The 12,349-nt window shown below is 45.9% G+C and overlaps 1 protein-coding gene across 1 annotated transcript in view; it reads left to right on the top strand.

Annotated features, from left to right (window-relative positions):
* SLIT3 (slit guidance ligand 3) overlaps positions 1-12,349 on the top strand; it is a 594,639-nt gene that overhangs the window by 548,312 nt on the left and 33,978 nt on the right. The window contains exons 24-26 of the mRNA XM_047873095.1: positions 7,013-7,084; positions 8,829-8,992; positions 11,217-11,341. Coding sequence (XP_047729051.1) covers positions 7,013-7,084; positions 8,829-8,992; positions 11,217-11,341 — 361 coding nt within the window. The remainder of the gene's footprint in view (positions 1-7,012; positions 7,085-8,828; positions 8,993-11,216; positions 11,342-12,349) is intronic.

Genomic DNA, 12,349 nt, shown 5'->3' on the forward strand with positions numbered 1-12,349 from the left:
GAGTTTGAGAATGGAAACATCAGCAGAACCATTTCCCTGTTTCCAGTTGAACACAACGGGAGATGGGCTTGTTTCATTGGCCGGGGCTGAGGCTGGACCTGCTCCCCCCTCCCACTTCCCACCATCCTCCCTTAGTCCCACCTTGTCTGCCATCCTGGTCTTCTGGTTCTATGCATGGGTTTGCTCCCAGGGGCTGGGCCTGACAATTTTCGTGGGACCCGTGTGTATATGTTTGTAGTTAGAGAGGTTCTGGCGGGGCAGCTCAGCACGGGAAAGGGAGGACAGTGGAGAATGCTCGCCTGTCCATTTGTCTGGTCTCCCATGGTGTTGGCATGAACACCACCAGGTTTTCTGCTTCCTAGGCACCTTGTCCGCCGTGTTCCAGATCACTGTCATTAGTCCACCAGGAGCACACCTCAACATACCATGTGCTTGTGCTTGCTTCTTGAATTAAGAATTAGTAGGCTTTTAGCATCATCATTTTAGAATCATGGGCTCTTGGAGATAAAAAAGGGTCTTAGAGGCCCTCATTCCAACCACCTACCTCAGTGGGGAGCAACTATTTTCTGCATAAAGGCCAATTCAGGAAAAATAAAAATGTTTATGGAGTACGTTTCTTTTATGATATTTGTATCCTTTCTCCCAGTAATTGCACATCTAGGAATTTATGCCTAAGAATAATCCGATATGAGGGAAAGATTCTCTGTGCTAAAATATTGGTTGCTCTGTTATTTTTAACCTCCATTTTAAATATTACCTACAAGTGCCACAGTGGGGAAATGCTTAAGGAAAGCATAATGCAGCCAGTCAGTGAAAGGCAATTATTAAAAGAGGTAAAGACGAAAACTAGGTAGCAGTGTGGGGAAGTGTTGACCACATGGCCTTATGTGGAAAAGTAAACCTAATTTTTTACGTTATAATTATAACTTGCATACATTTATAATTATGAAGTTCTAAAGGAACATAGGAAACTTTTTAAAAAATCATTGATAGCTAACTGCTAACGTGAAGTTATTTATGTAATAAAAGAAGGCAAAGTTAAAGATGACTGAATATAGTAGGATAGTCACAATTTAGAGGGTTAGGGGGGAAAGGTAGGTTTTTTTGAATCAGTATCTACAACTGCGTTTGAGCATTCGTGTATTCTTTTCTCAACTCTAAAGGGTTTCATTATTTTAGTGAAAATTTCAGAAATGACCAGAGGTCAGGGATGCAGGCAGTTTGGGATGGGGGAAGAGAATGAGTATCAGGTTTAGCCATAGACAAAGGCCAAAAAGTATTCTAGAAAGACCTGACATTTAATAGTGAGTGTGTGTGTGTGTGTGTGTGTGTGTGTGTGTGTGTGTTGGTGAGTAGATATGTATGAATACATTTCTGAGACAGGAGGATTATCAGGGACCCCTGAGTACAAAACATTGGGTGAAAGTATGTGAGATTTACCAGTTTGCTCTTAATCGAAAAAGAGCTAGAAGGGAACGTTCTCATGGACATTCTAGTTCTTCTTTTCAGGGATCTGTGTGTTCCCTGATCGTTGCCCCACACGGAGCCACATGCCTTGTGCGTGTGTGGTCCCAATTGTCACTCCCCAGCCCCAGCCACAGGAGGGCCACCTGGAATCAGTTAGCTGTGGGAGGGCTATTTCAGTGTGTGCTCAAGAGATGTGGGGTGGGATTATCGTTCATCATCCTCAGTATTTTTAACCCCTCATCCCTGAAGTAAGATTCTGCTTACTATTTATGTATATGGGGCTGTTCATCTCTCCCTGCTCTACCGATTGCATGGATCCTCCCTACAGCATCCCTACAAAGGGCTCCATTGCCCTTTGCTTGAGTATGTTTAGATACCATGAGCCTGCTCCCTTCCCAGATAATCCCACTCCATTTTTGACCAGCTGTTGAACATTAGACAATTCTGGTGAGCCAAAAGGTGATTCCTTAGGGACTTAAACCCTGGTCCCGGTTTGGCCCTTTGGTGCTACCAAAAAATAGAATTAATTGTGAATTTTAGAAATGGGAAGTGAGTGTTAGAAATTATCCTATCCAAACCTTACATTTATAAGGTAAGGAGACACACTCAAAAAGGTTTAGTGACTTGCCCACAATCATTCACTTATTTTCTAAATGCCAATTGTGGGTTCAATGCTAAACACTAGACAGGAAAATAATGAAACAAGTTCTTGTCCTCAGAGAGCTCACAGTCTAGAAGAGGAAACAGACAAGTATATAAGCTACTGCCACACATGGCCATACCTGTGGGAGAGCCATGGGACCCAGTGTGGGCCCTCAAAAAGGCTTTCTGAGACAAAGATGGTAATCACCACTGACATATATTAAACCTTGACCATGTACGACATACTGGGCTACATACTTTAGTTACATTATCATATCATATCCACTTTTCATATCAACCCTAGGAAGAACGTACCACTATTAGCCCTATTCCCCAGACGTGGAAACAGAGGCTCAGCAAGGTTGAGTCACTTTGCCAAAGGGATGTAACCACTACAGAGTAAAGTTGGGATTTGAACCCAAGACTGTTGGCTCTTAGAATCACTGCCCTGAGCTTGTACTCCCAAGGCTGAGTCTGCGCAGCCAGGGGGAGTTACCTGTGTGATGGGAGTGGAGAATATTCTAGGCAGGGAGAATATAAATTCCCTAGACAGAGTCCCTGAAGTCAGGAAGGGCATGTGCACAGGGACCACAAGGAGCTACAGGTGTGGATGGATGTGGCTTCTGGGAATGGGAGCAGGAAGCTGTGCTGCAGACATGCCACAAGGTGGGAGCAGATGCAGGGCTGGACCCTGGTTTCCAGCTCCTAGCCCAGTGCTCTTTCCACCACATTCCATCCTTCCCACCAGAGATTATCTCTTTTTGTTGCCACCCATTTCAGACTTTTCTTGAGGATTAGAAGGATGTGGCCCAGAGATGTCTCTGATGAGAATTAAGGAATGTGGTGGAAAGACACCTGAACAGGAAGGTGACAGGCACGGGGTCACTCTGCCGAAACCCAGTGTTCCTTTTCTCCAGTCCTGGAGTCTGCACAGGACATACACGCTGCATAGCTTCCAGCTTCTCCTCTGTGTGTGGGGAAGGCTTTGAGAGGACTAGCCCCAAAACACAACCCAGAACCTAGAGGGGAAGGAGTCATGGTGACCTTAGCCATGGCCGCAGCTCACGTGAAGGAGTGTGCATCAAGTACAGGCCCTGAATGTAGCCCTGCGCCATCTGAACCACTTGCATTGTGTCTTTTAAGCTTCACAACTAGCTTATGAAGCGGTACGTTAGATCCCTTCCTGGCTGAAGGATAGGAAAATCAGCTCAAACCACATTAGGCATGAAGAGAATTTATCAAAGCATATTACTGAAAACTTCAGTAGTAGATATTACATTCTAGGGCTGGGTGCAGGGACTTCCAGTGGTGTCAGAAATGTGCCTCTTTCTGCTTCTCAAAACTGCCTCTGTACTAATAGTTCCAGAGAAAGTCCCAGAAATATCTCACTGGCCCACTTAGGTCACCTGCTCAGCCTCAAACCAATCTCAGTGACTGATTGGGCTGACCTGGGCCATGGTTCTGCCCCTGAGACCAAACCAGTTGGACTGAGGGGAGGGAGGGGTGAGTCCCCCTTGAAAAAGGGAGGAACTGTTACAGAAGAGAGATTGGTGCCAATTAATCCACATTCCTAAAAAGATATCTACTGCAAGTGGATCCTGAGAACTCCCATTTTAGAGATGAGAAAACTAAGGTACAGAAAGATTGAGTCTGTTGAATCAGATAATCACACAGCCGGCAATGACTCACACCCAGGAGGTCTGATCCAGGGTCATTTAACCCTTAGGAGTGACCTAGCCTGCTGAAAAGAGACTTCACCCACCCCAGCCCACATCTGGGATGATGATCTTCCCTGCCATCTATCATACACACTGGAACACCTGTGCAATATACACACTCTGTGAGCACCTGGGGATCCAGAGACCCAAGGTTCAGGCAACCCAGAATTAACATGAGATGGTTCTGCCTTCATGTTGCTCTAAATGATGCCCTCATCCGCATCCCAACATTCCCAAGTTTGCTTTAACACCTATTAAGAGTCAGCAGGGAGTTGGTGGGAATGCAAATTGGTGCAGCCGCTCTGGAAAGCAGTGTGGAGGTTCCTCAGAAAATTAAAAATAGACCTACCCTATGACCCAGCAATAGCACTGCTAGGAATTTATCCAAGGGATACAGGAGTACTGATGCATAGGGGCACTTGTACCCCAATGTTCATAGCAGCACTCTCAACAATAGCCAAATTATGGAAAGAGCCTAAATGTCCATCAACTGATGAATGGATAAAGAAATTGTGGTTTATATACACAATGGAATACTACGTGGCAATGAGAAAAAATGAAATATGGCCTTTTGTAGCAACATGGATGGAACTGGAGAGTGTGATGCTAAGTGAAATAAGCCATACAGAGAAAGACAGATACCATATGGTTTCACTCTTATGTGGATCCTGAGAAACTTAACAGGAACCCATGGGGGAGGGGAAGGAAAAAAAAAAAAAAAGAGGTTAGAGTGGGAGAGAGCCAAAGCATAAGAGACTGTTAAAAACTGAGAACAAACTGAGGGTTGATGGGGGGTGGGAGGGAGGGGAGGGTGGGCGATGGGTATTGAGGAGGGCACCTTTGGGATGAGCACTGGGTGTTGTATGGAAACCAATTTGTCAATAAATTTCATATATAAAAAAAATAAAAATAAATTAAAAAAAAAAGAGTCAGCAGGGAAAAGGAGTCCCAGGCGCTTGAAGATGGGTCATTCTGAGTTGGAAATTGCTTGCCGTCACCAGCCCCATGAGGTGTAAGGGGAAAGGGGAGGAAAAGCAGCAGTGGGGGAGGGAGGAGGGAGTGCTTCCTGGGAGGGAACCTTTGTCCCATTTCCCTGGCATCCTTTAGGATGGTGGTTGGACACGCAAGAGTCTTTCTTTGGGGGCAAACCAGGAGAGAGAACCTGCAGTGTAGGCAGATTTCTTTTCGCGTTGTCCCAGTAAATTACAGCCCCAGTTACTCTGCAGTTTATGGAGATCTCAGCGGCTCAGCTCGTAATAAATGGGAGCGTGACTTACAGGAGTCACAGCGCCAAAGCTGCCTTTGGGTCATTTGGTGTTTTTAAATTAGGGCTTCGTGCCTCTCCAGGGGCCCAGGCCTCATTCAGAAATGATTAACAACAGGGCCGGGTGCATTTGCCAAACAGCGAGCAGCCATGAAGTCATCCAAGCTAATAGCAGGCAGGAGCCGGTGTGATTCATAAATAACCACATGCATTCGAGACTAAATGATACTGATAAGTGTTAGGAAGTACTTCTAGCTCCTTCTTACGCAGGCCGGTGAGAAGCTACCTCCAACACTCTCTAGAGGACTGGTTACCTTCTTCCTGCTGTCCTGGGGAGCAAGAAGGGCAAGGAGCTTGAGGTGATGAGGATGACAGCCTGGGACAGCTAAATGTGGTCCGGAGGACCAAGAGCATCAGCATCACCTGGGAGCTGGTCAGAAATGCAGCGTCTCAGGCCCCACCCCAGACCCACTGAACCAGGGCCCCTGAGAATGGGTGTCAGAAATCCACCCATGTGTTGGCTCCAGCACTCAGTCTGTATTACATGTAATTAAGCTCCTGTCTGTATTTCAGCTCAAAACCCAGGCAGGCTAACATCAGCCAAAAGGAAAACAAAAGGACAGATTCATTAGTTATTATCCTGTTTACACTTCCCCAGTCAACTCTAATCACCCCTTTGTTTTACTAGGGTTCCTTCACAGCACAGGGGACAGTGAGCAGTAGTCACTAAAGAAGGCTTTGAGTGTCTATGAATTTCACCTACCTTGCATTTCACAGCTCAGACCCAAAGTGAGTCATCGGTGTGGGGATATTTTTGTATGCAGTTGAGGCTTAATCCTTCAAAGGAGGGTATAATCCATGAATTGAGGATTTACTAGCATTGTTACTTGAGCACCGGAGCAATGTTCATTTGGTATTTTTCTCATGGACCTATTCTCCAGGCATTTATTGGAAGGACAGTATATGCCACCACTTTGCAAGTGAGAATAGCTCCCGGCCCCTATACCACGGGGTGGAGAGAGGTATAATTAATACCAAGTAGGTTGCCTGGCCCCTTGGACACGCAGTCAGAAAATGCACTCAGATGCACACAGTGCCAGATACATACGTGTGTGGCCCAAACCCTTCCCCATAAAGATGAGGGTCCAGCCCCAGGCAGTCTCCCCAGGACCTGAGTGCTCTCCCCATCTGTCACCTAAGCTGGGATTGATAACATTTCTCAATCTTCCCAGAATCTCTCTAGGTGAATATGAAGGGAACTAATTTATTGATCTGGCTGGGCCAGACATTCTTTGAGACCCTTTCACAAATATTGATAATGGTTGGTCATTCAGCGCATCGAAAATGCCAGACTTTATATGGATTAATTCACCCACAACCACCTTCCATGACAAATCTTTTTACTTTTATTCCCATTTTACAATAGGAAACTGAGGCACAGACAGGTAAATAACTTTAGCCACAGTCACACAGCTTGTAAGTGGCAGAGTCAGGATTTGAACGCAAGCAGTCTGGTTCTAAAACATACAGTCTCAGCCAGTTCTTCCCATTCTCTCTCGGATGCCTCTGTTGGGTATCTCTCTCCATGCTTCAGGTGCAGAAACGGAGGCTGGGAAGAGTAAAGTTAACTTACCTAATGTTCCACAGTTAACAGGGGCCAGTTTCTGATTCCATCCCAGGCCTGTCAGATTCAAAAACCCATCCTCTTCTTTCCCACACCCTCTACCTCCAACATCCCCACTGCTGAGCTGGGCATGGAAACATTCACACACCTGCCGAGAAGGAGGACACACCCCCCACTGTGAGCTTTGGGGCTCTGAGCACAGCTGAAAGGCATCTGGGCCAGCCTGGGACCCCGAGAATATACTGAATTCAGAACTGTTACTGGGGGGTTAACCCCTGACCTGTGTTTCTGCTTCAGAACCCTCCATGGCAACGACATTTCCAGCGTTCCCGAAGGCTCCTTCAGTGACCTGACATCTCTTTCCCATCTGTAAGTAGCCATATTTCTGCCTGGTGTGGATCCATTCAAAATGCAATATCATTAGAGTGCCAGAGATGATTCTGTGACTGTTAACATTTCAGTATTCATTCTTTCCGTATGCATAGGGTATGTTCCATGAAAATGTGCCCACGTTGTGCACATTGTGTGTTCTCTACTTCAGATGCCTTCAAAGGCATCATCAATTATGTAAACAATGTAAATGTTTAATAAGAAGAACTAACATAAAACTCTTACTGTGTGATAAACACTTTGGATAAATTATCTCTTTTACTTCTTATAGCAATAAAGCATTTTTATCCCCTTCTTACACAGTGAAGCTTAAATGGAGAAGAACCAAAGAATTGGTCCAAGGGTCACACAGCTAGTAAGCAGCAGAGCCCTGGTTCCAACCCAGGTCTGCCTTGGCTCCAAAGCACATATTCTCTGCCACTCTGCATCAGGGATTCTGTCCCCATTGCACACAGGGGAAACCAAGGTCTGTAAAAATTAGGTGTTAGAAACCTTTGCCAGGAACATTTCTGAGTCTATATGTATACAACTCTATGTATATTTGATTGTTTTCAGATTGCATGCATATATTGTGATACTGATACATTATGCATACACCTTATAAAACATCCAAAAAATAGAAATTCTAAATGATACGATTTTTAAAATAAGCAAAAATCCTTGTATTTTCTCTGTGGACACCACTGTTGAGAGGTCTGCATCAGCCCATGCTGTCCCCCAGGTGTGCTTTTTTAAAGCTAAGTGGTGTAGCTGGAGGAAAAACTTGCTTCTACCCCCTTAGTTTCTGTGGCTGGTCTAAGAATTAGACTGACATAAGACAGAGCAACTGGAGAAAAGGATATAAATATATTTGATGTTTTTATGTGTATGTGGGAGTGTTCAAATGGAAAATGAAGACCCAAAGAAGCCATTGGACCCAAAAACTTATATACTTTTTTATACAAGGAATGATAAATTGTAGGGATGTGACAAGACAAAGGGCCTTGGGCTAGGGCAGCAATTGTGCGGCAGTGACTAGGAAATATATGGAGAGGGACCACTGGAAGGTCAAGGTTATTTGAGCAGGTAGGTTTGGCCTGGTCCATTTTAGTATTCATTCCCAGTCTCTAGTGATAAGAATATTTTTCCCTTCTTGGTGCAGGGAGGGCATCTTTCTCACAGGAAACTTTCTGACTTGCTTTTAGGTAGAGACCGGGAGGTCAGAGAGCCCCTTCTGCACCTGCCATTTTTCATGTACCTTTAGCTTGAAATAATCAATATGCCAAAGCAGCATATTTAGGGGTGGAGTGCTCTGAACCCTTTCTGTGGCCTGAAGCTTCTCCCTAGGTTGCTGTGTATCAAAGCCTTCTCTGAAGAGTGCATCCTTCAGTGGACCCTTCAGTAGGGCAAGGGAGCCAGGTAATCAGATGGCCAAAGGTCCAGAAGCATCTGAGAGGGGCTAGGATTGGATTGAGTTGAGGATTGAATTTTACCGGAGTAGATGAGAGCAAAACCTCAGAAGTGGGAGGGGGTTAAGCAGGGTGGAAACATCTGGAGGGACTGGAAATACAGTCTGGAGTCACTGACTTTGCCCCAATGGAAACTCCTTCTCTGCTGGTCCTCATGTCAGATACCCCCAATCTAGTCAGAGTCTGAAAATTCTGTTTCTCCAGAGGGCCAAGGGTATGGAGCCTATGGGCCAAGCTGGGCAAGGGGGACCCTGACTTCCTGCTCTGCCTCCTAGGGCGCTGGGAACCAATCCACTCCACTGTGACTGCAGTCTGCGCTGGCTGTCAGAGTGGGTGAAGGCGGGGTACAAGGAGCCTGGCATCGCCCGTTGCAGTAGCCCTGAGTCCATGGCTGACAGACTCCTGCTCACCACCCCCACCCACCGATTCCAGTGCAAAGGTACATGCTGACTCTCCCCCACTTCTCGAGGGGTCTGCTCTGTCTCCAACAGCCCACCAGAGCTGGGTGTCTCAACAGACGTGACTTCTAAACCACTGCCCTGTCTCTTCCATGAGCTGTACAGAGAGACTCAGATGCTGTTATCTCCTCCAAGTTTCTCTGCTGGCATCCCTACATGCTCCTCTCTGACTCCATTCTCTATATCATTTTGCACAGAGAAAAATCTTTAACTTGCATTTTTTTTCACCCAACATTCTTAAAGCCTACGCCTTTTCCCGTTTTTACTACAGCAAGCTTTAGGTACATGAGATTTTAACTGACGACAACAAACTGCTGCTGGGTTTTTATGTGCCGGACATCATGTTAAGCACTTTTTTGTGTGTTATTTCATTTAAGTCTCACTTTCCAAGTATTTATTCAGTTCCCCAACCCTCTCTGGGTTAGACTTCAGTATCACCCTTATTCTTAAGAATGAGAAAGCTCAGGCTTACTGAGGTTAAGGGACTTCTCAAGTCCACAGTTAGGATGATTCCAGGTCTTTCTGATTCCCCTGTACCTACTTGTGGCCACCAGGCTTTAATAATTCCACTGTAACGTCTTTAGCCAGTTCCTGGCCCTGAACCTTTAGTCTTCACTGGGTATTAACAGTTGTTTTCTTACCACTGATGCATAAAGGTCTTTCTCTATTGAAAATTATTCCTTAGATAAGATTCAGAGAACAGAAACTACTGAGCCAAAGTATGTGATCATTTTTAAGGTCTTTACACATATTGCCCTGCCATTTGGTGTCTAAAAGAGGGTTATAAACCACTTTATGCTCCCAGGAAGCACCATTTGAGTGCATTTTTCACCAGACTCTTACATTATTTTATCTCATTTCATCTCATTGCTAATTAGATAGGTTTAAAAAAGTATGTCTCCTATTTTGTGTCTTTGCTTATTGGGGAAACTGCATTTTTTTCAAAAATTTACTTTCCATTTATGTCATACATTTGTCTGGTAGTGTCCTTTGCCCATCTCTTAGAGCCTTGAGTTTATTTTGATTTATATATATACTTTGATTACCCTATAAACTTCCTGTGTCTCACATTTCTGCTTAAAGCAGGAAAACATTCTTTTGGCTTTAAGATAATTTTTCATTTTCTCCTCCTGCTTCCAAGTCATCTCACTTGATTGATGCTAAAGAGGCCCAGATCAGTCTAAAACAATGTTTCTCAATCCTGGCTGCACATTTTGGAATCACCTGCAGAGCTTTTTACTGGTTCCCTGGCCCAACACTCCAAGTTTTGATTAAATCGGTATGGGGTACAGCCTGGCCGTGTTGAAGATATTTAAAAGCACCTTCTCTGTTTCCTCTGTAAGGTGACAAATTCATCCCGGTTTGGCTGGGGCCTTCCTGGTTTTAGCACTGAAAGTCCTGTGTCCTGGGAATCCCTTCAGCCCCTGGCAAACAGGACAGATAGTGTCCCTGTTCTAATGGAAGCCAGGGTTAAGCCAGCTTGTACAGATTCTTAGGCCATCCTTTCTGTTCACCCCACCCACAAATGGTCAGACTTGCCGTGGGGTCATTCTCAACCCAATCTCCAAAGCTCTGTTCAAGGACCATGACCTCCATCCCTCCAGCCTTTGTAGCTGAAGAGAACAGGACACTGTCAAAACTGTCATAGATGCACAGTGTGCCTGAGCACAGTTTACCATGTGTCAACAATATCATTGCTGTGTCTTTTGGGGCCACTTCTTACTTCCTCCTGCCAATCAAGGGTTCCACAAGAGGGACTTCCTATGTGTGTCTTTGGCCCAGGCACCCTGCCTTCCTTAGCCTAGCATAGACTATTCCATGGGGAGGGGTGTTTAGGGGCAGAGGAGTGGGAGGTCCAAATGGAGCCTGGGACCAGAGCTCCCTGAACATGAAAAGATACACAAGGGGTTTCTAATTATGGTGTATTGTTTATAGATTAGCTCCAAAATCGGATCAGGCTAATTACAGTAATTTATTTGACTGCAGAAGTGCTTCTGAATGATGTCCCACTGTGATTTTTTCCTCACTGGACAATGGCTGCATTAATGGGACTCAGCTAGACTGGATGGTGCCGGATGGGGAGCCACCCTCTGTGGGTAGAGATGGAGAGGGGCCGGCAGCTGGCTGAGGAAGGGGCTAGAGAGGAGGGAAAGGGAGGGAGGGGTGACAGTGACCTGCTACCAACATCCTGGTTTTGCTGTCCAGGGCCAGTGGACATCAACATTGTGGCCAAGTGCAATGCCTGCCTCTCAGACCCGTGCAAGAACAATGGGACGTGCAGCCAGGATCCTGTGGAGCTCTACCACTGCACCTGCCCCTATGGCTACAAGGTAAGATAGGAAGCCCCGCCCCCAGCATTCACGGCCCAAGGAAGGCACTGTGCCCTGCTGACCCTCCCTTCTCCAAGGGCAGCCTGGAGAACTGCATTTCACAGGTCACTCCAGAGTGGCACTTGGCACTTGCCAGTAACACTGCTATTCTACTGGTGGGGGCTTCCCAGTTGTGTCACACTCATGCAAAACACAGAGAATGCCATCTTGGCAGTGACACTCTAAGGAGGAAATGTAATATTTATATTTTCCTTGTTAAACATGAGGAAATAAGTCTCAGAGAGTGAAAATGCTTCCAAGTAGAGGCATCCCTTGAACTTACTATCCTGGCTTCCTTTCAAGGGGATTTCCAGACTCTCCCCATCCCCTCCCTAACTGTGCCTCAGGAGGGCCAGTGCTGAAAGTGGGCTCCAGTTTGAGAAGGTACAGGGATGAGGGATTGAAAGGCCTGGGAGCTGCCAAGCTAATGCACTGTTGACAGGCTCAGGTCAGCCAGGAAGGGGATGGAGCCAGGAAGTTGATGTCGTTCTCCTGGGTGTCCTCCCCAGAAATCCAGGCTAATTCCAAAGCAACTTTTCTTCCTTTCTTCTCACCCAACACTATCTATCCTAAGTCCCTACTAACATCTATAGAGTATGGACTACATGGCCAACATTCTGCTTGACATCCTATTCACCTTTTCTTTTTAAACACCCCTTATGAGGAAAGCTCATTACTTCCCATTTATAGATGTGGAAACTGGGCCTCAGATTGTTGAAAAGGCTTGACTCAGTGTCTCAAAGCTCATAAGCAGTAGGGTTGGGATAGGACCAAGAGCTATATGATTCCAAAGTCCCCACCTTTACTTCTGGATAGCCAAGCCCTCCGCCGTGGCTCACTGGGGTCAACAAAACAGTGGTTCACTCCTCTTCCCCAGGACCTTCCCAGCTTCCAGCCTCACCAAGGCACCCATCCACATACAGTGGGCAAGCCAAGCATTCCAACACCACCCCAAAACCCATCTACTGC

The sequence above is a fragment of the Prionailurus viverrinus genome, chromosome A1 (genome assembly GCF_022837055.1).
Source record: "Prionailurus viverrinus isolate Anna chromosome A1, UM_Priviv_1.0, whole genome shotgun sequence".
Classification (NCBI taxonomy): Eukaryota; Metazoa; Chordata; class Mammalia; order Carnivora; family Felidae; genus Prionailurus; species Prionailurus viverrinus.